The following is a 26772-nucleotide window of genomic DNA, read 5'->3' as shown; positions in this document are numbered from 1 at the left end:
AGGGGCGTGGCTGGGGCTGAGGGGAGAGATGAAACCAGGGGGCGGGGCAGGAGTGAAAAGAGGAGCAGGGCCTGAGGCCAGGCGAAACTGGAGGGCGGGGCAGGAGAGGGTAGGCGCAAGCCTGCGGGGCTGGCCTGCGGGCAAGCTGGGCAGGCAGGTGGAGAAGGCAGTTCTGTTAGAAGGATGAGTGGGGTGAAGGATGGAAGTGCAGTTGTGCATTGGGCCTCTCCGCAGCTTGGGCACCAGGATTTGCGGCCCACTGGGGGGGGGGGGGGGGCGGCGGGGCGGTCCACCAGCAGCTAGGTGTTTTTGGGAGTCACAAGGGAGACTTTTTTGAACTGTGGTGTTGGAGAAGACTCTTGAGAGTCCCTTGGACTGCAAGGAGATCCAACCAACCCATCCTAGAGGAAGTCAGTCCTGAATATTCATTGGAAGGACTGATGCTGAAGCTGAAACTCCAATACTTTGGCCAGCTGATGCGAAGAACCGACTCCTTGGAAAAGACCTTGAGGCTGGGAAAGATTGAAGGCAGGAGGACAAGAGGACGACAGAGGATGAGATGGCTGGATGGCATCACCGACTCGATGGGCATGAGTTTGAGTAAACTCCAGGAGTTGGCGATGGACAGGGAGGCCTGGCGTGCTGCAGTCCATGGGGTCGCGAAGAGTCGGACACGACTGAACGACTGAACTGAACTGAAGGAAGACTTCCTCCTGCCCAAGTGCACTTTATTTTCGAAAATCTGACATTTTAAGTATATTTAGGGATAGCATAAGGGTTACGAAACACTTTCTCCTCTTCATGTAAGCATTTTGTTGGTGAAGTGCTTGGCTATATTAGTAGTCCACGTCACAGCGTTCTGGTACAATGGCTGAATGACTAGGGAAAGAAAAAGAAAGTGCAAATTTACAATCTGTTTAGTAGTAGACAGTTTCATACTTTAACTATATCTACTGTCAGATTTCTCTTTTAAGTGTCAGATCAAAACAGGCACTCAAAGGAACAGAGAGAGTGAAAAATAAAAGATCAATGGATTCCAGATGTACAAGTTGCATTTAGAAAAGGCAGAGGACCCAGAGATAAAATTGCCAACATCCACTGGATCATAGAAAAAGCAAGAGAATTCCAGAAAAACATCTACTTCTGCTTCATTGACTACCTTAAACCCTTTAACTGTGTGGATCACAACAAACTATGGAAATTCTTAAAGAGATGGGAATACCAGACCGGTTAACCTGCCTCCAGAGAAACCTGTATGCAGGTCAAGAAGCAACAGTTAGAAACGGACATGAAACAACAGACTGGTTCAAAATTGGGAAAGGAGTACATCAAAGCTATATATTGTCACCCTGCTTATTTAACTTATATGCAGAGTACATCATGAGAAATACCAGGCTGGATGAATCAAAGCTGGAATCAAGATTGCCAGGAGAAATACCAATAACCTCAGACATGCAGATAACACCACATTTATGGCAGGAAGCAAAGAAGAACTAAAGAGCCTCTTGATTAGGGTGAAAGAGGAAAGTGTAAAAGCTGACTTAAAACTCAACATTCAAAAAACAAAAATCATGGCATCCAGTCCCATTATTTCTTGGCAAATAGATGGGAAAAATGTGGGGAAAGTGGCAGATTTTATCTTCTTGGGCTTCAAAATCACTGCAGACAGAGACTGCAGCCACACAATTATAAAAAGCTTTCTCCTTGGAAGGAAAGCTATGAGAAACCTATATAGCATATTAAAAAGCAGAGACATCACTTTGCTGACAAAAGCCATATAATCAAAACTACGGTTTTTCTAGTAGTCATGTACAGATGTGAGAGTTGGACCACAAAGAAGGCTGTTTTGTTCAGTCACTCAATCATGTCCACCTCTTTGTGACCCCATGGACTGCAGCACACCAAATTTCCCTGTCCTTCGCCATCTCCCGGAGCTTGCTCAAACTCATGTCTATTGAGCTGGTGATGCCATCCAACCATCTCATCCTCTGTTATCCCCTTCTCCTCCTGCCTTCAATCTTTCCCAGCATCAGGATCTTTTCTAGTGAGTCAGCTCTTCACGTCAGGTGGCCAAAGTGTCAGAGCTTCAGCTTTAGCATCAGTCTAAAGAGAGCTGAGCACTGAAGAATTGATACTTTCGAAATGTGGTTCTGTAGAAGACTCTTGAGAGTCCCTTGGACTACAAGGAGATCAAACCAATCAATCCTAAAGGAAATCAAACCTGAATATTCACTGGAAGTACTGATGCTGAAGCTGAAGCTCCATTTCTTTGGCCACCTGATGGGAAGAGTGGACCACTGGAGAAGACACTGGTGCTAGAAAGATTTAGGGCGGGAGGAGAAGAAAGCAACAGAGGATGAGATGGTTGGATGGCATCATCAGCTCAGTGGGCATGAGCTTGAGCAAATTCCAGGAGATAGTGAAGGACAGGGAAACCTGGCATACTGCAGTCCATGGGATCACAAACAGTAAGACACAGCTTAGTGACTGAACAACAAAAAATGTATGTGTTTACATATGAATACAAATTTATATGTGTAAATATATAGCTTTACATTTATTACTTTACTGCTGATTTATCATTTAGTATGAGGCAAAATAATTACAGCCATGAAATGATTGAAAATAATAAAAATTCATTTATTTAGTGTTGTATACTTTTGGTTCTTTGAAAAATCCATGGTTTAGAAAGACTAAAGTGAAAGGCTAAATAGAATGTTTCGAGTCACTACAGAGTAAAGAATATGCCTGTCATTGCAGGAGATGTGGGTTTGATCCCTGGGTCAGGAAGATCCCCTGGAGAAAGAAATGGCTACCCACTTCATTATTTTTGCCTGACAGAAGTGCCTGGTGGGCCACAGTCCATGGGTTTGCAAAAGAGTCAGACATGACATAGCTTATTTAATCTGTGGCATGTGGAAAAGATATTTTCCACATATATTTCCCACACATATCTCCTTTAGGCAAACTTACTGTAAATGTGTATAAAGAGAATCACATTCTAGTATTTGAAACTTGGAAAAAGATACGTTGCAGAAAAAAAAACTTTACACTATAAATAAGAAGATGCACTTAACATTAATAAGAAAATAAGAAATATCTAATTTCCTTCATTCAAAATTAGACCTACATATATATGTTCAAAGGCATTTCGATGAATATAGTTCTTTCAACAAATGACCCTGAACTATTTGGCACACATTTGCAGAAATACAAACTTTATCACATATGCCATAATTTCAAATTTTGCTTCAAATTTTGCACAAAAACTGCCTCAAAATGAATCATAGGTCTAAATGTGCATTGCAAAGCTATAAAACTTCAAGATGAAAGCATAGGAGAAAATCTGAGTGACTTTGGGTTTAGTGGTGAGTTTTTAAATATAACAGCAAAAGCATAATCCAAGAAGGAGAACAGTGACAAAATTTAAAAATGTTTCCTCAGCAAAAATTACTGTGATTTGAATGAAAATATGACACATATCTGAAGAAAAAAAAACTCAATTTTTATCTGATAAAAGGAGAAGAGGGCAGCAGAGAATGAGATGGTTAGATAGCATCACCAACTCAATGGAAATGAATTTCAGCAAACTCCAGGAGTTAGTGGAGAACAGAGGAAACCAGGCTTTGCTACAGTTTGCTACAGTTGGTTTGCTACAGTTCATAGGGTTGCAAAAATTCAGACAACCCAGCTACAACAAATATGTGATAAAGGACTTATCTGCAGAATATCTAAGGACAATTGTGTGTATACATGTGTTGTAAACATATATCAGATTCATATATCTGTCTGTTGTGAGGTTCTAGAAGCAATGAAACCCAAATAGCAAGGAGCAAACCTAGCATCTAGGTCTGTAATATTGTTTCCCAATAAAAGAAACCAAGAATCCTTGTAGAAAAGGCTGCTTCTAGGGCTGTGACAAGAAATATACAAGATGATTCTGAAACACCCTTTATGGAGCCTGAAAGTGAAGAACTACTCAAAAACCAAAAACATATGGGGTACATTTAGCTGCCTTTTATCTTTTATAGATTTAAGTATAAAAAGTGAGAAAAATAATCTTACAGGTGTTTTCATGTTGTCAGGAAATAGCTGACAAACACTACTTCCTCCAAGTTATCAAGATTGATATTAAGTTATCAGTTCATAGCATTTGTCTTTGATGTGATGTGATGAGAATGATGTTCCAACTCTGTGAACTTATTACCTAAACCCATAGCCCCAGCCTAATGCATGATGGAAATAAACATATGGCTACAAGATAAACACTTTTTTTCCCATCTGGTAAAAATTATGTATTCAAAAGCTCCAGTATATACTTACAGAATAAACAAAGATGGAAGGCTTAATGGTACACATCCCAGCTCTGGTGGGAGAGTTTGTAAAGGAACAGTCATTAAGGCTGGGACAGCATGAATTTTTAGATACGGAGCTGTGTTCAGCATGTACATTACTCAGGTTCCTTCAACAACATTACCTGTCAGGGTGTTCTTGAATTCTCTTTTTTTCTTTTCCTCTGTAAAGTGTCATGATGGCCAGTTAAGTCATTTTCTCTTTCAGTGAATATGATCCAACATTTCCCTAAACGACATACATGTGATGTGTGTGCAATTGAATGTGTCTTCATAAAATGGGCTTCCCTGGTGGCTCAGATGGTAAAGAATCCACCCGCAATGCGGGGGATCTGGGTACAATCCCTGGGTCAGGAAGATTCCCTGGAGGAGGGCATGGCAACCCACTCCAGTATTCTTGTCTGAAGAATCCTGTGGACAGAGGAGCCTGGCAGACTACAGCCCACGGGATCGCAAAGAGTCAGACATGACTGAGCAACAAAGCGCAGCACACAATAATAGTTTTCAAAGAAAATGTCACTTTGAGGCTAAAATCCTCATTCATGCTGTCACATATTGGGATTAATATAAGGGTTTCTTGCCTTCAATGAGTTAAAGAGTTAGGTCATCAGAAAGGAAGACACACAAAAGTAAGAATATCATGCACGAGTTTGTAAGAAACAGTATCTAATTTCAGATGAATTCTGCAGAGATTTTTTAACAACATTTGAGACTACTAAAGAGATAGAAATATTTTGAGGTTCAAGGATTTATTAATGAAATTTTTAATATAAATTCTAAATTGGATAAAAAGGATTTCTCTGAAGGAAACAAACACTGCTACTTAATTTAGATCCATTTAGAAAGGAACCTAAAACAATATACCAAATAAAGTTTTCTCATATTAAGTCCCTAGTACACTGTGGAATGTGCATCAGGAAAACAGTTCTAGAGCAGTCAAAATTTTGATTTGCCTTAATGTGCTAACAATGAACTATTGGGAAAACAAAATGGATAAAAGGACATTTGTTTTAGATTTTAACATAGCACACATTTCATAATAAATATAACAAATATTATATAATTATGAATTAATGACACTGGTTAATGACTAGCACAATTTAAGATACTAAATTATTTGAAAAATCTTACTTACCCCTCATGTTCCACACTCTCTTTGTTGCATGATTTTCTCATTTTATTTCGCTTCATGATCCTAATGGCGAAAATTATGAAAAAGGGCAGAAAAATGTAGAAACATAAAATAAGCCAGTTCTGATGTATACTGTAGCTTTTTTTAATAAACATTGTATCTGGAAGTGAAACACAGAAATAAGTGGATATTCACTGAATGTTTGAATGCATTTGTATTTATCTCACTTTAATCATATGCATCCTGGAGGAGGGAATGGCAACTCACTGCAGTATTCTTGCATGGAAAATTCCATGGACAGAGGAGCCTGGCAGGCTTCAGTCCATGGGGTCACAAAGAGTTGGACAGCAATCATATGCATACATGTAAAATCATATACATAACTGAAAGTTTAAGACCTTGCAAATTGTCATATATGATAAAATAAAAGGGCATTTAAGCTCATACCCAAAACTACAATTGCATATTTTTCATAGGCTTACTCAGTTCAGTCAGTTCAATTGCTCAGTCGTGTCCAACTCTTTGCAACCCCATGGACTGCAGCATGCCCAGGCCTCCCTGTCCATCACCAACTCCTGGAGCTTGCTCAAACTCATGTCCATTGAGTCAGTGATGCCATCCAACCATCTCATCCTCTGTCATTCCCTTCTCCTCCTGCCCTCAATTTTTCCCAGCATCAGGGTCTTTTCCAGTGAGTCAGTTCTTCACATCAAGTGACCAAAGTAATGGAGGCTTACTAGTCATCTTTTATGCATATTTTTAAAGTATTATGATACTGTATACACAGTTTGAAGTCTGTTTACTACATTCATCCTATTTATTTATTTAAAAGGTGACATATTAGTAGAGCTTAAGTTAAAAACTTAGCAATATGCTGTGAAAGCTCCCATCCCCTCTCTTGCCAAGTCACATAGTTTTGCTCCTCGAAGGAAACCATTTTTAGACTATGTTTCTCCATCCAGTATTTATATTTTATACATATGAATAAAATCCATTTCTATACCATATTTGTGTCTGTATCTACCTATATGTAATGTGTGTGTTCTGTGTATTTTTTCCCTCTTGTTGACAGTCAACAACATATTATGCCCTTTCGCTATCTCTTACACTTAAAAAATTCAAATATTACACAATTCCCAAAAGCACACAATAAATAAATATATTGGCAAGGAATTAGAAAAATAATCCAGATCTCAAGGCATACTTTGCTAGAGTCTCAAAAGCACACACCAGGACATTTTCTAATCATAATTCTGTTTCTAAGGTTATAAGTATATTGCTTTCCTCCATTGCTATTTAGTTAGTAGATTTTTTACAGAAATGTAACAATACTAACAGACACGCATTCACACCATCATTTCACAGCTCAAGGAATTTTCTAAATTGAACACATCTATGTAACCAGCACCAAATCCAGGAAAAGTAATATTACCAGCATTTCACTACCTCCAATCTGCTTTCTTTCAGCCACCATCCATGGAAAATCACTAATCCATGGATCATTTTTGACAGATTATAACCTTTATATACAGTTACATTGTATGTATTTATATCCTATCTGATTTTTCAGCTCAATATTACCTTACTTGGGGATTCAGCCAAATTATTGTTTATAATTGTAAAATATCAATTCTCATCACTGCATACAATATCTTTATATAGAAATAACAGCTATAAATATGTTGTTTCTTATGAGCATTTGGGTAACTTACAATTATGAGTGTTATGAAGAGTGCTGCTATGAATATATACTACATGTCTCTTAGTCAATGTATGTGCGCATATGTCATAGGTATATGCCCTTGGGAATATGATGCTTACTTATATCATGTGCCTAAACTGAACATTTGTAACTTTTCCAGTGATTTTCCTAAGTGGTTGTAGGAATTACATTCACATTAGCAATGGATGAGAGTCTTGGTATAACTGATATTTTCCTTCTTTTATTATATAGTTATTCTTGCAAAGAACTGACTCATTGGAAAAGACCCTGATGTTGAGAAAGATTGAGGGCAGCAGGAGAAGGGAATGACAGAGGATGAGATGGCTGGATGGCATCACCGACTCAATGGACATGAGTTTGAGCAAGCTCCAGGAGTTGGTGATGGACAGGGAGGCCTGGCGTGCCGCGGTCCATGGGGTCACAAAGAGTCGGACACGACTGAGCGACTGAACTGAACTGAACTGATTCTTCGTATATGATGAAATGTGAACACTATAACTGTACAATGGATAAGATATAGCAAATGAGGCATACACTTAAAAGATTATTTTTTGTTTTGATAGTTATGGATTTTCTTCAGTTAGTATAAAATTCTTATCATTATTGGTAAGGAAAATAAGTTTAATGTCTGAGATTTGACAACAAAATAGTGTGATTCTTGTGTTTGATATCATTTAAATTTTGTGATTTTTAACAGATTTACTGATAGATGCATAATACATGAATCTATTTGAGATGTACATCATATGTGTGTGTGTGTGTGTATATATATATATACATATATATATTTATATCTATACAACCACCACATCAGTCAAAAGACAGTTGACTCCTGAACATTGCAGGGTTGGGGGATCCACTCCAAGCAGTCTACACACCCATGTTTAACTTTAACATCGGTCTTCTACATCTGAGGTCCCTCTGTAGTGCAGGTTCCACCGTATCTGCAGCTGCTCTCCCATGGATTCAGTCTACTTCTGATGCTATAGTACTGTGGTATTTACTGAAAAAAATCTGTGTACAAGTGGATGTACTTATTGTTCAGTCACCAGGTTGTGTCTGAGTCTTTGAGACCCCATGGACTGCAGCATGCCAGGCATCCCTGTGAATGCACAAAGCAGTTCAAATCCATGTAGTCCAAGGCTCAACTGCAGTGAATCCATCCATCACCCACAAGTTTCTTGCCCATATAATGCTGCTTTGCTGCCACTCCCAACACAAGCAACCACTGATCTAATCAGCATTCTCTATCAATTAGCTTAGATGTTCAACAATTTAATATAAATAAAGTCATACAGTCTATATTCATTTTAATCTTGCTTCTCTCACACAGGGTAAATGTTGACATCCATCCACATTGGTAGTTTTAACAGTAGCTCATTCCTTTTTTATTGTTTAATAATATGCTGTTTTTTGAATACACCACACTTTGTTGATCTGTCACCTGTTGGTTTGTCTTTGGGTTGTTTTCAGATCTCATCTATTACATGTGAAGCTGTTATGAACGTTTGTGTACAAAGTTTTGTAGGGATGAAGGCATTCTATTCTCTTGGGTAAACAGTAAAGCGACTGCATTACATGATAGGCGAAAGAAACTAAGGGCTTCTCTGAAGGCTCAGTGATAAAGCATCCACCTGCCAGGGCAGAAGACACGGGTTCAAGCCCTGATCCTGGAAGATCCCATACGCCAAGGAAAAACTAAGCCCATGTGCTCTAGAGCTGGGAAGCCACAGCTGCTGAAGCCCTCACGCCCTGGAACCCGGGCTCTGCAATGGGAAGTCACTGCAGTGAGAAGCCCGCACACCACAACTACTGCATAGCCCCTGCTCACTCCAACTAGAAAAACCCTGTGCAGCAATGAAGACCCATAACAAAGATACATAAATAAGATTATTTTAAGAAGAAGCTGCAACAGTACAATTTTACATTTCAACAATAGTGTGTGAGACACTGTCCTCACATTTTGGCAAAACTTCATGTGGTTAGCCTTTAAAATTTAAATAAATTTTAAAAGAATGTAACAGCAACTAGTTGTGATTTTAGTGTGCATTTCTTTGATGAACAATGACATTGGGCATCTTTACATGTGCTTATCTGTCACCTTACATCTTCTTTGATAAAGTATCCATATTTTGTCCATCTTTATCGGGCTGTTTGTTTTCCATTATTAATTTTCAAAGATTATATTGTGAATATAAAATTTGTATACATTTGGAATATAAATACTTGATTAGTTATATACCTAACTCTAGTTATATACAAAACTCTTCAAGTGAGTTTTGACGAGCCAAAGATTTTCATTGTGAAGATGTCCACGTTTTCACTTTTCCTCCCTAGATTGTGCTTTTGGTGTCACATGTTAAAAAAATAATTCTTATTTAATCCAAAGACACTCAGGTTTTCTCATATATTTTCTTCTGGAGGTTTTACACATTTAGGCTTCACATTTTGGCCTGTGATCCACTTTGAGTGAATTTTTACACATGACGTCGGAACGTGTACAGAATTCTTTTTTTTTCTGCATGTGAGTATATAAAAGTATATAAAAGTTCCATAACTTTTTGTTGAAAAAGCTATCCATTACTCACTGATTTGCTTTGCACTTTATGGAAAATTAGTTTTCCATGCATCTGTGGCTCTACTTCCAGTGATTTATTCTGTTCCATTGATCTATATGTCTATATTAATATCAATGTTACACTGTGTTGATTATTGTAACTTTATAGAAAGTTCTGCAGTTGGGTGGTGTATTTTCTCCAATGTCACTCTGTTTCAAAGTTATCTTGACAACACTAGTCCCTTTGAAATTCTGTATAAAGTTTATAATCAGCTTGTCAATTTCTGCAGATGAACCTGATAGATGACTCGCAAAAGGATTTTCCTGAGTGTATAGATAAATCTGGGGAAAACTGACCTTGCAACAAGTGTTTTCGAAACTCTGAATGTAACTGTCTCTTCAGTTACTTAAATTTTCTTTAATTTATCTCAGCAATGGTTTGAAGTTTTCAGTGTACAAATCATGTACTTTTCCACTGAATTTATTGCTAAGTATTTTATTTTTTATGCTGCTATGAATAAAATTGCTTCCTTAATGTAATTGTTGGATTGTCTCTTTTTAGTTTGTAGATATACAATTGCTTTTTGTATATTGATCTCATTTTCTGCCACCTTACTCTAGGTTTTGGCGACTCAGAATTTTCTGCATATAGGATCATATTACCTATACAGAAACACTGATTTTCTTTTTTCATTTTAACCTGTATGCTTTGGGGGGAAGGATATACTGACTAGACCCTCTGATATGTTAAGTAGAAGTAATCTGCAGCAGGCTTCCCTGGTGGCTCAGTGTAAAGAATCTGCTTGCCAGCTCAGGAGACACAGGTTCGATCCCTGGGTGGGGAAGATTTCCTGAAGAAGGAAATGGCAACCCACTCCAGTATTCTTGCCCAGGAAATCTCATGGACAGAGAAGTTTGGTGGGCCACAGTCCATGGGGTTACAAATAGTCGGACACGACTTAGTAACTGAATGATAAAACAACAAGCTACAGCCACAGGTGAATGAATAGCCAGCCAGCCTTCCCTCTTCCCTGCCTTCCTTCCCGGCCACACATTGCTGTTTGTGGACAGAGCCAGATCCTGCCTTCCGTCAGGTGACATGGCCATGGTGACACTTTCCATGGTGACATGGCCAATGTCACCATGTTCACCTGTGAATAGCCCCTGCAGTCATGGTATGTTCCCAGCCTGATTCTTGTCTCTGGCTTCCACTGCATGCCCTGGGGTGAGCATCCAGCCACAGAAGAGCATGCGGACACCCAAGGCTCCTGCAGCTGTTTGTCAGATCCAGATCAGGTTCTGCCTCTCTGACTGGCCCACACCACCGTGCCTACCTACCTGTAACCAGCCCCTGCCTTCAGTTCTGAACCTGCACACCCCCAGCAAGACCTCCATCACTGACCTCCAAGACAGTGCGTACACCCAGGGGAGGAAGAGAACAGCTACAGGAGAGCATACTCTAGCTGTTTGTTGGATCCAAATCACAGTTGGAATTCTGACAGTGGTGGGCATCACTGTGCCTACCTGGAGCTAGCCTGTCCGGGTGGGCACCAGCATGCCCCAGAACTTGATTTCCCCACCCCATCACTGATTTCCCTTGCAGTATGCATTCACAGAAGTAGAGTGTGAAGCAATAGGAAAGCGCACTGACATTCAGGACCATTGGTGCAGCCAGTGAGCCTGTGGTTGGCTCCAGCCATTGCGACCTACCCCAGCCCTGATCACTACAAACACATCTTCAACTGACATCTGCCACCACATGGACACCTGCACTTGGGCCCCACAGCCAAGTGTATGCACATCACTGTCTCTGGTCACTACCGTTGCCTGAGCTCGTCCTTAGCTATACTTTTAGACTTTAGGACTATGATCCATTTTGAGTTAATATTTGAAAGTTGTGAGGTCTGTGACTAGGATAATTCTTTTGCTTATGGGTGTCCAGCTGTTCCAGTGAAATGACACAAATACAAGAAAAATTTTACAAATGGATACGTATGAAACAATTTGGGCCGCATAGTCCAATAAGAATAAAATGCTCTCCTCCAATTAAAAATAAATAAATTAACTAAAAAGCAAGAAAAAATGTTGATATAGACAGAAACCAACACACTATTGTAAAGCAATTATCCTCCAATAAAAATAAATAAGTTAATTTTTTAAAAAAGGAAAGTGAAAGTGAAGTCGCTTAGTCGTGTCCGACTCTTTGCGACCCCGTGGACTGTAGCCCACCAGGCTCTTCCATCCATGGGATTCTCCAGGCAAGAATAAACACTCATCAAATACAACTGCTGCTAATGTTAAGTCACTTCAGTCGTGCCTGACTCTGTGCGACCCCATAGAAGGCAGCCCACCAGGCTTCGCGTCCCTGGGATTCTCCAGGCAAGAACACTGGAGTGGGTTGCCATTTCCTTCTCCAATGCGTGAAAGTGAAGTCGCTCAGTCGTGTCTGACTCTTAGCGACCCCATGGACCGCAGCCTACCAGGCTCCTCCGTCCATGGGATTTTCCAGGCAAGAGTACTGGAGTGGGGTGCCACTGCCTTCTCCATCAAATACAACTAGAATCTAGGATTTATTTTATTTATGTATTTTTGTTTAATTGCTGTGACTAGGACTTTCAGTTCTGTGTTGGATGAAAGTAGTGGGCATGGGCATCCTTGTCTCATTCCTGATCTTAGAGGAAAAGCTTTCAGCTTTTAACTATTGAGTATGATTTTAGTTTTGGGTTTACCATATGTGGACCCCACCTTGATGAGGTAGGATCACGCTATATCCACACTGTTGACAGTTTTATTTCTTGAAGATGTATTTATCTGGTTTATGTTTGGCTGTGGTGGGTCTTCATTGCTGAGTGCAGGCTTGCTCTAGTTCGTGACGAGCAGTGGCTACTCTTGGTTGCAGTGTGTGGGTTTCTCACTGAGGTGACTTCTTCTGTTATGGAGCTCAGGCTCTAGGGCATACCGACTCAACAGCTACAGTGGGTGGACTTAGTTGTCCTGTGGCATGTGGAATCCTCCCAGACCAGGGATTGAGCCCATGTCCTCTGCATTGGCAGGTGGATTCTTAAGCACTAGACCACAAAAGAAGCCCTGTTAAGAGTTTTTTTTTTTTTTTTTCATAAATAGATGTTGAGTCAATGAATAGCAACTTTCCTTCATTCATGGAAACTAGAGAAAGTATAAACTTGTACTTCATCACTCAAAATGTGATTTACTATTATTTCCTAGTAAATATGTATACTTATATTTTGTCATACATTTTTCTCTAAATTTCATTCAAAATAAACACCTTACCTTACATGTGTTTTTAAATAACCTGCAAAGTTTTTAATAACATGGAATGCAAATAATTTGCATAATGTTCATTCATCCATATTTATTTTTCATTCATGCTATTATGTTTATTAGGTTTTCCCAGGTGGCATTAGTGGTAAAGAACCTGCCTGCCAATGCAGGAGATATAAGAGACTTGGGTTCGATCCCTGGGTCAGGAAGACCCCCTGGAGAAGGAGGGGGTGGTAACCCACTCCACTATTCTTGCCTGGAGAATTCCATGAACAGTGGAGCCTGCTGGGCCACAGTCCATAGGGCCACAAAGAGATAGACATGATTGAGGTGACTGAGCACGCATGATGTTTATTGAAACTTGAGTACTATATCGTATTTTAGTAACTGAGTTGATTAAAACTGGGTGTCTCTGTGGAAAGCACATTGCAAATATTATTTAACATTAATTTAATGAAAGCCACTATTCAAAGTAACTCTTTTAGTCACTTGGGATCATGAAAGATTTTAGTTAATAGTGTATTTCTTTATTTCATAAAGCATCCTATTTTGATGCTTTATTTTTAAAGCATCCTAGAATTTAAAAGTTAAATTTCTACTCACGAAGTTTAAGATTTCCATCATCAATACTTCCTCCTGGTGAACCAATGTGTAATTCACAATCTGGAGGTGCATAGTCAGGAATGCAATGACAATTGCCTAAATTATTACATATCTGAAACAGAAAAATATGTAACAACTATAAATCATGATAGTCTCTGTATATCATACATACTTACATTCAAAAGAATAAAATCCCTGATCTTCTAAATTTGTTGTTGTTCAGTTTCTAAGTTGTTTCCAACTCTTTGGCACCCATGAACTGTAGCACAACAGGCTTCTCTGTCCTTCACTATCTCCCTGAGTTTGCTCAAACTCAGATCCATTGAATCATTGATGCCATCCAACCATCTCATCCTCTGTTGCTCCCTTCTCCTCTTGCCCTCAATCTATCCCAGCATCAGGGTCTTTTCCAATAAGTCTGCTCTTCCCATCAGGTGGCCAAAGTATTGGAACTTCAGCTTCAGCATTAGTCCTTACAATGAATGTTCATGGTTTATTTCCTTTAGGATTGGCTGGTTTGATCTCCTTGCTGTCCAAGGGACTCTCAAAAGTCTTCTCCAGCACCACAGTTCAAAGGCATCAGTTCTTTGGGATTCAGCCTTTTTTATGGTCAACTCTCACATCTGTACATGACTACTAGAAAAACCAGAGCTTTGACTATATGGACTTTTGTAGGCAAAGTGATGTCTCTGATTTTAAAATAGATTTGTCACAGTTTTTTTTTCCAAGAAGCAAACATCTTTTAATTTTGTGGTTGCAGTCACTATTCTCAGTGATTTTGCAGTCCAAGAAAATGAAATCTGCCACTGTTTCTACTTTTCCCCCCACCTATTTGCCATGAAGTGATAGGACCAGATGCCATGATCTTAATTTTTTGAATGCTGAGTTTTAAGCCAGCTTTTTCACTCTACTCTTTCATCCTTATCAAGAGTCTCTTCAGTTCCTCTTCACTTTCTGCCATTAGAGTGCTATCATTTGCATACCTGAGGTCGTTGATAGTTCTCCCAGCAATCTTGATTCCAGCTTGTGAGTCATCCAGTCTGTCATTTTGCAGGATATGTTCTGCATATACATTAAATAAGCAGGATGGCAATATACATCTTTGACATACTCCTTTCCCAATTTGGAACTAGTCCATTGCTTCATGTCCAGTTCTGACTGGCCTTTCTTGACCTTGCATGCAGGTTCTCAGGAGGCAGACAAGGTAGTTTGGTATTCCTATCTCTTTAAGAATATTCCACAGTTTGTTGTGATCCACACAGAAAAAGTGTTTAGGATAGTCAGTGAAGCAGAGGTAGATGTTTTTTCTGGAATTCCCTTGTTTTTCTATGATCGAATGGATGTTGGCAAATTTACCTCTGGTTTCTCTGCCTTTTTTAAATCCAAGTCATACATCTGGAAGTTATCGGTTTATGTACTTCTGAAGACAAGCTTGAAGGATTTTGAACACAATCTTGTTAGCATGTGAAATGAGTGTAATTTTATGGTAATTTGAACATTCTTTGGCATTACCTTTCTTTGGAACTGAAATGAAAACTCACCTTTTTCTGTCATGTGGCCACTACTGAGTTTCCAAATTTGCTGGCATATTGAATGTGGTATTTTAACAGTATCATGTTTTAGGATTTGAAATAGCTCAGCTGGAATTCCATCGCCTCCATTAGCTTTGTTCATAGGTATGCTTCCTAAGGCTCACTTGACTTCACACTCCAGGATGTCTGGCTCTAGGTGAGTGACCACACCATCATGGTTATCTGGAACATTAAGACCTTTCTTCTACAGTTCTTCTGTGTAGTCTTACTACCTCTTCTTAATATCTTCTGCTTCTATTAGGTCCTTGCCATTTCTGTCCTTTATTGTGCTCATCCTTGCATGAAATGTTCCATTGGTATCACTAATTTTCTTAAAGAGAGCTCTAGTCTTCCTCATTCTATTGTTTTCTTCTATTTCTTTACAATGGCCACTTAAAAAGACTTTCTCTCCTTGCTGTTCTCTGGAACTCTGCATTCAGTTGGGCTTATCTTTCCCTTTCTCCTTTTAGGCCATTCAGGAATGACCTAAATCAAATCCCTTATGATTTTACAGGGTAAGTGATGAATAGTTTCAAGAGACTAGATCTGGTAGACACGATGGCTGCAGAACTATGGACTGAGGTTTGTAACATTGTACAGGAGGTTTTGAACAAAATCATCTCCAAGAAAAAGAAATGCAAGAAGGCAAAATGTTTGTCTTCTAAGTTTATTAAAGACTATATAACTGATGCATAGGGCTTCCCTTGGGCTTGATAGCGAAGAATCTGCCTGTAATGCAGGAGACCCAGGTTTGATCCCTGGGTCAGGAAGATCCTCTGGAGAAGGGAATGGCTACCCACTCGAGTATTCCTGCCTGGAGAATTCCATGGACAGAGGAGCCTGGCAGCTATACTCCATGGGGTCGCAAAGAGTAGGACATGACTGAGTAACCAACACACAAAAGAGGGCCTTCATCCACTAATTAAGTCCCACTCCACTGCTAAGCATTTTCTGTGTTACATATATTCACAGATAAACACATATACCCACATCCACAAACACATAAACATTCGTTCCCAGGTTTTTGCCAAACAAATATCACTAATGATATATTATGAATTTATTCCCATACCTGAAGGTATAAATGTAGGGCTAGTACATTTTAAGAAATAGACATTTATGGTTATTTCCTATAATTATATTGCAGACATTGTGTTTTGTCCATGTATGCTGATAATGATAAATTTGGGGGGTTTAAAGATTGTTGAAATTTTAAATCTCTTTTCCCTACATATCAAAAGTGATTTCAATAAAATGAGTTTTATTTATAATACTGAATTCCAAAGTTTTCTTCTAATTTACACATCAATATCTCTGTTTTTTGATATTTATTGTAGTCCGATTCCCCAGGTGGCCTTAGTGGTAAAGAACCTGTGTGCCAGTGCAGCAGACCCAAGAGATGTGGGTTCAACCTTGGGTTGGGAAGATCCCTTGGATTACAAAATGGCAACCCACTCCAGAATTCTGGCTTAGAAAATTCCCATATACAAAGGAGGCTGGCAGGCTATGGTCTGTGGGGTTGCAGAGTCGGACACCACTGAGCAAACACATACACACACAACACATTGGTGATAAACATTTCAATGTAAAATTTTGAAATTAAGAATAAAATATCATTTATTTCTCATTTCAAATCTAATCCCCAAATTTTACCCTATCCTGAATTAACATAAACAACAGAGGTTACCATCACTACATTTTTACTAATGTAGTGAAAGAAAAAAGATAGTCAGCTAGAGCAGAAGCAATAACCAAATAAATATTACTAAATTTTATTAGGTGAAGAATGACTTGCTATTTCAGACAAGATATGTAATTTGACTTTCTAGTGTTTGGTGTTTAGTTGCTAAATCGTGTTTGACTTTTTGTAACCCCATGACTGTAGCCCACCAGGTTCCTCTGTCCATGCGATTTCACATGTAAGAATACTGGAGTGGGTTGCCATTTCCTTCTCCACGGGATCTTTCTAAACCAAGGACTTCCTAGCAGAAAAAATGAAATGAAAACGTATACCTTAGTCCCTTGTCAGTAATATTTCTAATGTCAGAAAATGAAGAAAAGTAATCTCACAACATTCAGCACAAAGAAAATGGAATTAAACTACCATCATATTTCTCTCTGACAGGACTGAAGGCAACAGAACAGTCCAACTGAGCTTATAAAATTTTGGGAGAGCAGAACTAAAACTTAATAATTTTGTGCCAACAGAATGAGTGATTTTTTTTTTAATGTGGAAAGACAAACATTTTTGCATTGTTGATATCGTAGACCTCTAAATGTATACTGCACAAGATATATTTCTCTCTACTTTAAAGTGGTATTCTGGCACCCTATCTCTCCCATTAAAGTAGATTAACAATGCCATGTTAGAAAAAACATTTATCTAGAATATCAAATCTAAATAGATAAATTCCCTATAATATAGATTTTAGAAAAAAATTAACATAATAGACCAAATCTCTTAGGAACATCAAAATAGCTATATTTTGGATTTTTTAATAAAACTTTTTACTGTAAAATAGAATGTACATAAACCTAGTCTTACTGGAATGTTAATTTCATAATGTATAAAATATCAAATTACAACAAAGGTCCATCTAATCAAAGCTATGGTTTTTCTAGTAGTCATACATGGATGTAAGAGTTGGACTAAAAAGAAAACTGCACACTGAAGACTTGATGCCTTTAAACTGTGGTGGTGAAGACTCTTGAGAGTCCCTTGGATTGCAAGGAGATCCAACCATTCCATCCTAAAAGAAATAAGTCCTGAATATGCATTGGAAGGACTGATGCTTAAGCTGAAACTCCAATACTCTGGCCACCTGATTCGAAGAACTGACTCATTTGAAAAGACCCTGATGCTGGGAAAGATTGAAGGCAGGAGAAGGGGATGACAGAGGATGAGATGGTTGGATGGCATCACCGACTCAAGGAACATGAGTTTAAGTAAGATCCAGGAGTTGGTGATGGACAGGGAGGTCTGGTGTGCTGCAATCCATGTGGTCTCAAAGAGTCGGACATAACTGAGTGACTGAACTGAACTGACACTTAAAACTAATATGATATTGTATGTTAATTACAGCTAAACAAGATGTATCAATAAACTGCAATCAATAAGTTTGGTTTGAGACTTTACTCAAAAATATTGAGGCTGAAGGCTTAAAGCAGAGAATTGAACAAAGAAGAGCAAAAGATCAGGCCAACAATGATAACAATGAAAATGAACAACAATGAAAGTAAAAAACAAAAAATGAAAATGTAGCTATCCTTTTTGTTTACAGAAAAATTTCACAGAAAATTCAAGACAAAGCAGCAGCATTCTATATCTTCTAAAACCAATCACGTAAATTGTAATAATGAATATTACAAAATTGAATACTGATACATTTGTTATCATTTCTATAATGTTGACTGAATCATACACTGATTTTCTTTTTGGAAAGCAGTAAAACAAGGGACCCAAATTATACATTTTTTAAGAAGTAAATATTAAATGCAAAAGTAACTACAAACTGCCAGATTAAAATGGATAAGCAGTTGAGAATAAAATGCTTTTTGTATAAAGATACTTTCTAATAGAAGCCTCTTCATAAAAACTTCAGAAATTCTCTAACATGTCTTTAAGAATATCTTCTGTAAAATACTATATAGCTATAAATTTTAATTATGAAGAGTATGAGGAAGAAGAAATATGTTCAAAATATAAGTAAAATATGCATTCATTTCCATGAGAAAATGATTTTTTTATTTAAATGTATTATCAATTTATAAGTTTTGAGTGCTTACAATAAATTCAGTATACATATAGTACAGTTCACTAAATAGTGTTTTGATCGGTTGGAAATCAGCTGATTTTATTTATATTAGTTAGCTATTCCTAGGCAAGATTGGCTAAAAGAGCAACTTAGATTTTCATTTCTACCAAACAGGATGGATTTTTTACTTTGAATTACTCAGAAAGTAACATAAAATTTAGAATTACAAAAACAAAAGTTTCTTACCCCATTTCCTCTGCATTTTATAGTGGCATTACAATTATATTCCATTAAAGAAACTTCTTTGCAGGTTTTATTTACACAATACTAAAACAAAACAAGCAATATTTCATAGTTATTTACAAATCTGACACGAGGAAAGAATTAACTATATCATGTGTATACAAAAGACACTCTTGCTGAGACTTTATATTATGCATCACTCTGATTTTGGAACAAAGATTCTGTCAATCCAACATGAAAATCTAAACAATAGTAAGAGTTAAAAAAAAAAAAAAGTCTGAGCGCGTCTGCCTTAACACAGTTTGTGTATTGAAGTCATATAATTTTTGTTTTGATACTTACAATTGGGAACTGAAATGAGAATCACCATTATGGGAGCTAATGTTCTGCTATGAATAATTGGTTAGATTAATATTAATGATTTGTCTGCTCAAAAACTGGAAAATAATTTATTATTTCAGTTTCAGTGTATAATATAAATTATTATTTTGGATGGTAACTTATCATAAATCCTTGTTATAATGCTAATTAGAATAATCCATCAAAAGAAATATTTTAACCTAATATGTATGCATTGCAAAACCCTAGTTATGTTGAAGTGGTTAATCAGGGGTTAAATTAGTCATTTTTTTCCTCTCATTTACTTTTCTCTATTCTTTAAGCTAAGCTCCTAACTTATATTCTCTTGACTTCTTTAAATACATCAGCATAACACATGATGAAATCATTGAAAAGAAGAATGAAATTTAGCATTTTGCAATTATTTCCTGAAAATTAACATATAGCCAATGAGTAAATGATGTTGTGTATACCAGTCCATTTTTGCCCTTTCTCTTGGATATAATATTGGAAGTGCTAGGCAGAGCAATCAGGCAAGAAAATATGAAAAGCACACACATTATAAATAAACCAGTAAAATTATCTCTTTGCAGATGATATAATCTTGTATGTCAACTCTAAAGACTCCACATACACAAAAGTTTGTTAGAACTAGTCAATAATTCAGCAAAATTGCAGGATAAAATATTAACACACAAAGCTAAAGACATTTCTATAACAATGGGCATTCTAAAAAAGAAACTAAGAATACAATTCAATAAACAATAGCATCCACTATTATTAAACAATTAAAATTAACCAAGAAGCATACAATGAAAACTAAAAGGAATACTAAAAAAAAAATTTAAAACAGAAAAATAAAATTTATCCTGTGTATATGGGCTGGAAGACATAATATTATTAATATATCAATAATATCCAAAGCATCTATAAATTCAATGCAATCTATCAAAATTTCAAGACAGATTTTTTTTTCATAAATAGAAAAACCCATCATAAAATGCACATGGAATCACAAGAGATTATATATAGCTAAAATAGTCTTTAAAAAGAATAAAATTGAAAAATAAAAAATAAAAAGAATAAAATTGGAGGACTCACACTTCTTGATTTCAAAACTTACTGTATTGTTCACTTCAGCAGCACATATACTAAAATTGGAATGACACAGAGAAGAATAACATGGCCCCATGCAAGGGTGACACTCAAAATCATGAAGTGTTCCATATTTTTAAAGAACTTTTGCACAGTAAAAGAAACTATACATGTGACAAAAAGTCTCCCCTCAGAATAGGAGAAAATACTTGGAAATAAAGCAACTGACAATCTTCAAAATATAGAAACAGTTCATGAAGTTCAATATATCAAAAAAAAAAAAAAAAAAAGAGTAATAAAAATGTAAGACCTAAATAGACATTTTCCAAAGAAGACATACAGATGACCAACAAATACATGAAAAGATGTTCAACATCACTAATTAGCAGAGAAATGCAAATCACAACTACAGCAAGATATCACCTCACACAGGTCAGAATGGCCACCATCAAATACTCTGCAAACAATAAATGATGGAGAACTTGTGGAGAAAAGGAAACTTTCATGCATGTTGATGAGAATGTAAATTGATGCAGCAACTATGGAGAATAGTATGGAGGTTCCTTAAAAAACTAAAAATAGAATTGCCATATGATCCACCAATCCCACACTTTGATATATATTCAGAGAAAACCATAATTTGAAAAGACATATGCACTCCAATGTTCACAGCAGTACTACAATAGCCAGAACATGAAAGCAACTAAAATGTCGGTCAACAGAGGAATGGATAAAGATGTGATATATACATACAATGGAATATTATTCAGATATAAAAATGAACAAAATTCTCATTTGCAGAGACATGGATGGACCTCAAGAGCATCATACAGAGTGAAGTAAATCAGAAAGAAAAAAAAAAAAAAACAAATATCGTCTATCAAAGCATATATCTGGAATCTAGAAAAATGGTATAGATGACCTTATTTGCAAAGCAGAAATAGAGACACAAGCATAGAAAGCAAATGTATAAGTACCAAAGGTGAAGGAGGGGTGGGATGAGTTGGGAGATTGGGGTTGACATATAATACAGTATGGATGCTATACATAAAATAGAAAACCAACAAGAACCTACCGCACAGCACAGGGAACTCTGCTCAGTACCCTGTGGTGACCTAGACGGGAAGGAAATCCAAAAAAGAGAGGGTATATGTGTACATATGGCTGGTTCCCTTTGCCGTACAGCAGAAGCTGACACAGCGGTGTAAAGCAACTATACTCCAGTTAAAAAAAAAAAAAGTAAGTACTATATGAAAACCACGTGGTTCTGGCGTAAATTCAGACAAACTGACTAGTGAAACAGATTTTATATGGTCAAGCAAATGCGATTAACGCCACTGAATCAGATACTTGAAAATGGTAAAAAACTGTGAATTTTATGCTATGTACATTTTATCAAATTTAAAAAGTTAAAAGAAAAACTTGCACAGAGGTGTTTGGCTCCCTTAAGTCTCCTAGATAACAGTCATGATCAAAGTCTCTGGCAATCTTGATCCATTTTCCAAAATTTTACATGTGAATTTAACCACCTATGCTTCCTTATTTTTATCAAACCACATAACTAACCTAGAATAAGGGAAAATGCCCTATCTTTACAAATCCAAATCTTTCTTATGAATCTAGATTTCCCAAATACCATTAATATTGCTTTTCAGATCATCTAGATGAAACATAACTATAATTTTAAAGAATACAAGTCACAAAGTCATATCAATTGACAAAAAAAGTATTTGACAATATTCAACACCTATTTTTAATGAAAAATAAAACAAACAAGCAAAATCTGTCTCTATTTGAAAATGAAATGATTGTCTACATACAAAGTTCTAAGGTTTCTACCAAAAAAGTTCTAGAAATACTAAAATAATTCAGCAAGGTTTTGGGTAAAAGTTGAATATATTTAAAATTGCATTTTTATAAACATGTGAAAGATGAAATTAAAAATGCAATGTCAGTTATACTTACTCCAAAGTGAATAAAATGTTGAGATGCAGTCGAACAGAAGATACACAATATCTATACCTTAACAATTATAAAATGCTGATGAAAGAAATCAATGACTACTTAAGTAATTGAGGCAACTTAACCATTTTCATGGATTGAAAAATTCAACATAATAAAGATATTCACTCTTCCCAAACTAAACTATAGTTTTAACACAATTCTTATTAAATTTCTGAAAAGTTTTATGTTGTCTCATAAAAATTCATTTGAGCTTCCCCAGTGGTTCAGAGGTAAAGAATTCACTTACAACGAGGGAGCCATAGGAGACGTGTGTTCGATCCCTGGTTTGGGAAGATTCCCCTAAAGGAGGGTATGGCAACTTACTCCAGTATTCTTGCCTGAAGAAATCCATGGACAGAGGAGCCTGGCTGGCTACCGTCCATGGGGTAACAAAGAGTTAGACATGACTGAGCAACTAATAGGGCTTCTCTGATAGCTCAGTTGGTAAAGAATCCACCTGCAATGCAGGAGACCTTTGTTGGATTCCTGAATGGGGAAGGTCTGCTGGAGAAGGGATATGCTACCCCCTCCAGTATTCTTTGGCCACCCACTTTGAGCAGCACTAGCAGAAAAGAACCTGCCTGCCAACACAAGAGACATAAGAGACCCAGGTTCAAATCCTGGGTCAGGAAGATCCACTGGAGGAGGACATGGCAACCCACTCCAGTGTTCTTGCCTGGAGAATCTCATGGACAGAGAAACCTGGTAGACTACAGTCCATAGGGTCACAAGAGTTGGACAAGACTGAAGCAACTTATCATGGCATGGCTTACGTTTATTTTACAGTTTGTATTGAAAGGTGCAGGGTCTAGAATAACCAAAACTATCTTTTGAAAGAAAAGTAAAATGAGAAGAATCACTCTGCTTATTATTAAAGCTTACTAAATTGCTAAAGTAATCAAGAGAACATGATATGGGTGGATATATAGACCTGCAGATTAATATAACAATCTAGACAATACAAAAACAGACTCACAAAAATACACAGAATTCATTTTTGACAAAAGTCCAAAAAAAATGAACCTCAACCTAAACCTTAGGTTAAAGTAAATTAACTGAAAATAAACCAAATGTAAACCAAACTTAAATGTAAAACACAATATTACATATTTTTAGAAATAAAACAAACAAACAAACAGAGAATATCCTCATGACCCAGAGTTAGAAGTAGGCTTATTAGACTTGACACATAACACAGGTTCCATGAAAGGAAAAATTGACATATTGATATCATGAAAAGCTTTTCTATATGAGTTTCTCCACCATGTAGAATGCTTTAGCAAAGCAAGCAAGCTAAGAAGGTGAGAGAAAGAAAGTGTGCATGCCAAACAGAAGTCACTGTTTTTTTAAAAAAACTAATCTTATAAATGACTTTCCGTAACTTTCACCATCTTGTCTTTCTTAGAAGCCAGTCACTACATCCAGTGCACACACAGATGAAGAGGATTACACTTCAGGGAGTGAATATCAGGAAGAGCAAGCATTGGAGCCATGTTAGAAGATGCTGGCCATAAGAAGCAAGTTCCCAAGGGGGGTAGGACTGCTCAACACAGACAGAACTGCCTAGTTGATTAATCATGTTAATGTTTTGTTTTATTTTTAATACATAAGTACTAAATACCATTTACAAGAAACACTGATTTACAACTGTTGCCTTATTATTTTCTGGAATGTGTGCACTCATATTCCAGACTGACTCCCTGAGCTTCTGAATCATTTTTCTTCTCCCTTTATTTTTTAGCTACATAAATAGTACTACATGTACATCTCAACATGAGTTTGTACATCACTCTAACTGTGCTCTCCCAGTGCAGACTTCTGGTTTGGGCCCTCCAGATTTCTCACACTTATATTTTGACAATACAGATAAAATATGAGTGCTCAATTATGGTTTTTTCTGAAGTAGGAAAAATTAAAAACACAAAATTAGAATTTTATGATTTAAAGCCATCAGAATTCAAAGATCTTAAAAAGAATCAACTGTCAGTGAACTCCTGTGCTTAAAAACGCATCTTCTCCCATGAAGACTGATGACAGAGTAATCAAAAAAGGCAATGTTATTTGATAACCAAGGCTTGGTTTAATAATTTTTTCAATATCACCCGGGAAATAAATGGCAGCGCCAGGTTCAAATCCTCTCTGTATGATTGGGATAGTCATTGTGGAATATAGTATCTGATAATTACATAATTTAACACAGGTAAATGCAAGTGAACATGTTTTGTTACCATCTGTTCACCACACATGGTGCCATCAGCCACATAGGTATCATCTCCTCCACCTGATCTCACTGATGATGCAGGAGTTATGCACACAAGTCCTTGAGAATATGAATAAACTGCAGATCGAACATCACTTCTATAAGTACTATTTTGTGGCCAAACACAAGCTAATTTTCCACAAAGAACATCCCTGGAGAGGGGAAACAAAACAATGTCTTATCATTCTGTCCTTTCATATAACATAAGTTTTAAATAAGTATTGTATCACATCAGTGATAACATAAAAGTTGTTTAACCAATAGTAAAAAATCAGAAAAATACCAAAATGACACTGTGCACTAGGGTGCACATCTGAATGTGATAGAATTAATTGGCACAGCAGAAGCAGAACTGAAAACTATACAATGAGTTCAAATGTTCAGACATGCTTTCATTTCCTATTTTAGTACTCAGTTTTGTTATCTAGCCCATTACACTGATCACACTCTGAGAAAATTCTTCACCTGCTCCCACTTTGATAAAGCTTGACCAGCCTGCTGGTTTGTTACCCAACATTTGTTGAGAGTGGCTGACTGCATTTATTTACACTTTGAGCATATTTTGAGACCCTTCTAATTATGCTCATTGTAATGGCCATGATCTTTAGTCAGTAAATCTATTTAATATACAGACTCTTCATTTTGATCCCAAGATTCTTTGAATATGTTGATATTTCCAGTCATTCTGTATTCCTTTCCTGAGAATTCAGAAACTTTTAGACCCCATATTTGGCATAAACCATACCAAAGTTTACCCTATAAATAGTTTTTTTACTTATCAATGGGTAGAATACTGGCTTCTCTAAGAGACTTCCAATATTCCTAGTTTATGCCCTGGAAAATAACTGATGTCACTTCTTGCTCTTGGAATTACTCAAATCTAACAACTCTCATCCTCAAATGAAAAAATAGTCTTAGTTATTGATATATATTTTTTGAGAATGTCACTGTTATCTCTCCAAATGTCTTTCATTTGAAAATTTCATCCATTTGCTCTAAAACACCATGGGCAGGCTTTTAAAAAAATGATTTATTTATTTGGCCTTGTGGCTTGCAGAATCTTAGTTCCCTTGACCAGGGATTAAGTCTTCACCCTCAGCAGTGAAAGCATGGAGTTTTAACTATTGAACTCCTGGGGAATTCTCCATGGGAGGTCTTTTTAAAATAACAGAGATTAACTTAATGGTATCAAGAAGTGAGGGCTTCTCAGGTGGCACAGTGGTAAAGAATCTGCCTGCCAAGATGTGGGTTCAGTTCTTGGGTTGGGAATATCTCCTGGAGTAGGAATGTCAACCCACTCCAGTATTCTTTTTTTTTTTTTAATATAAATTTATTTATTTTAATTGGAGAGTAATTACTTTACATTATTATATTGGTTTTGCCACATATTAACAGGAATCTGCCACGGGTGTACATGTGTTCCCCATCCTGAACCCCCTCCCACCTCCCTCCCCATCCCATTTCTCTGGGTCATCCCAGTTCACCGGCCCCGAGCATTCTGTCTCAGGCATTGAACCTGGACTGGTGATTCATTTCCAATATGATAATATATATGTTTCAATGCCATTCCCCAAATAATCCCACTCTCGCCCTCTCCCACAGAGTGCAAAGACTGTTCTATACACTTGTGTCTCTTGTTGCCTTGCATACAGGGTTATCATTCAGTTCAGTTCAGTTCAGTCGCTCAGTCGTGTCTGACTCTTTGCGACCCCACGAATCGCAGCATGCCAGGCCTCCCTGTCCACCACAAACTCCCGGAGTTTGCTCAAACTCATGCCCATCGAGTCAGTGATCCCATCGAGCCATCTCATCCTCTGTCGTTCCCTTCTCTTCCTGCCCCCAATCCCTCCCAGCAT

The 26772-nt window shown here is 37.2% G+C and overlaps 1 protein-coding gene and 1 non-coding gene across 2 annotated transcripts in view; one reads left to right on the top strand and one right to left on the bottom strand.

The window, feature by feature from the left end:
• Nucleotides 1-836: 836 nt before the first annotated feature.
• LOC133050546 (disintegrin and metalloproteinase domain-containing protein 18-like) overlaps nucleotides 837-26772 on the bottom strand; it is a 106460-nt gene continuing 80524 nt past the window's right edge. Inside the window, exons 17-21 of the mRNA XM_061134788.1 lie at nucleotides 24885-25068; nucleotides 19222-19302; nucleotides 13650-13761; nucleotides 5488-5644; nucleotides 837-879 (exon numbers count right to left, since the gene is read on the bottom strand). Coding sequence (XP_060990771.1) covers nucleotides 837-879; nucleotides 5488-5644; nucleotides 13650-13761; nucleotides 19222-19302; nucleotides 24885-25068 — 577 coding nt within the window. The remainder of the gene's footprint in view (nucleotides 880-5487; nucleotides 5645-13649; nucleotides 13762-19221; nucleotides 19303-24884; nucleotides 25069-26772) is intronic.
• Nucleotides 20687-20790, top strand: LOC133050690 (U6 spliceosomal RNA). The gene has a single exon (XR_009691670.1). It is a non-coding gene; the product is annotated as a U6 spliceosomal RNA (small nuclear RNA).

This window comes from Dama dama, chromosome 32 (assembly GCF_033118175.1).
Source record: "Dama dama isolate Ldn47 chromosome 32, ASM3311817v1, whole genome shotgun sequence".
NCBI classification, from domain to species: Eukaryota; Metazoa; Chordata; class Mammalia; order Artiodactyla; family Cervidae; genus Dama; species Dama dama.
Note: the sequence above shows the minus strand (reverse complement) of the source record. Positions and strands in the feature narration are given on the sequence as shown.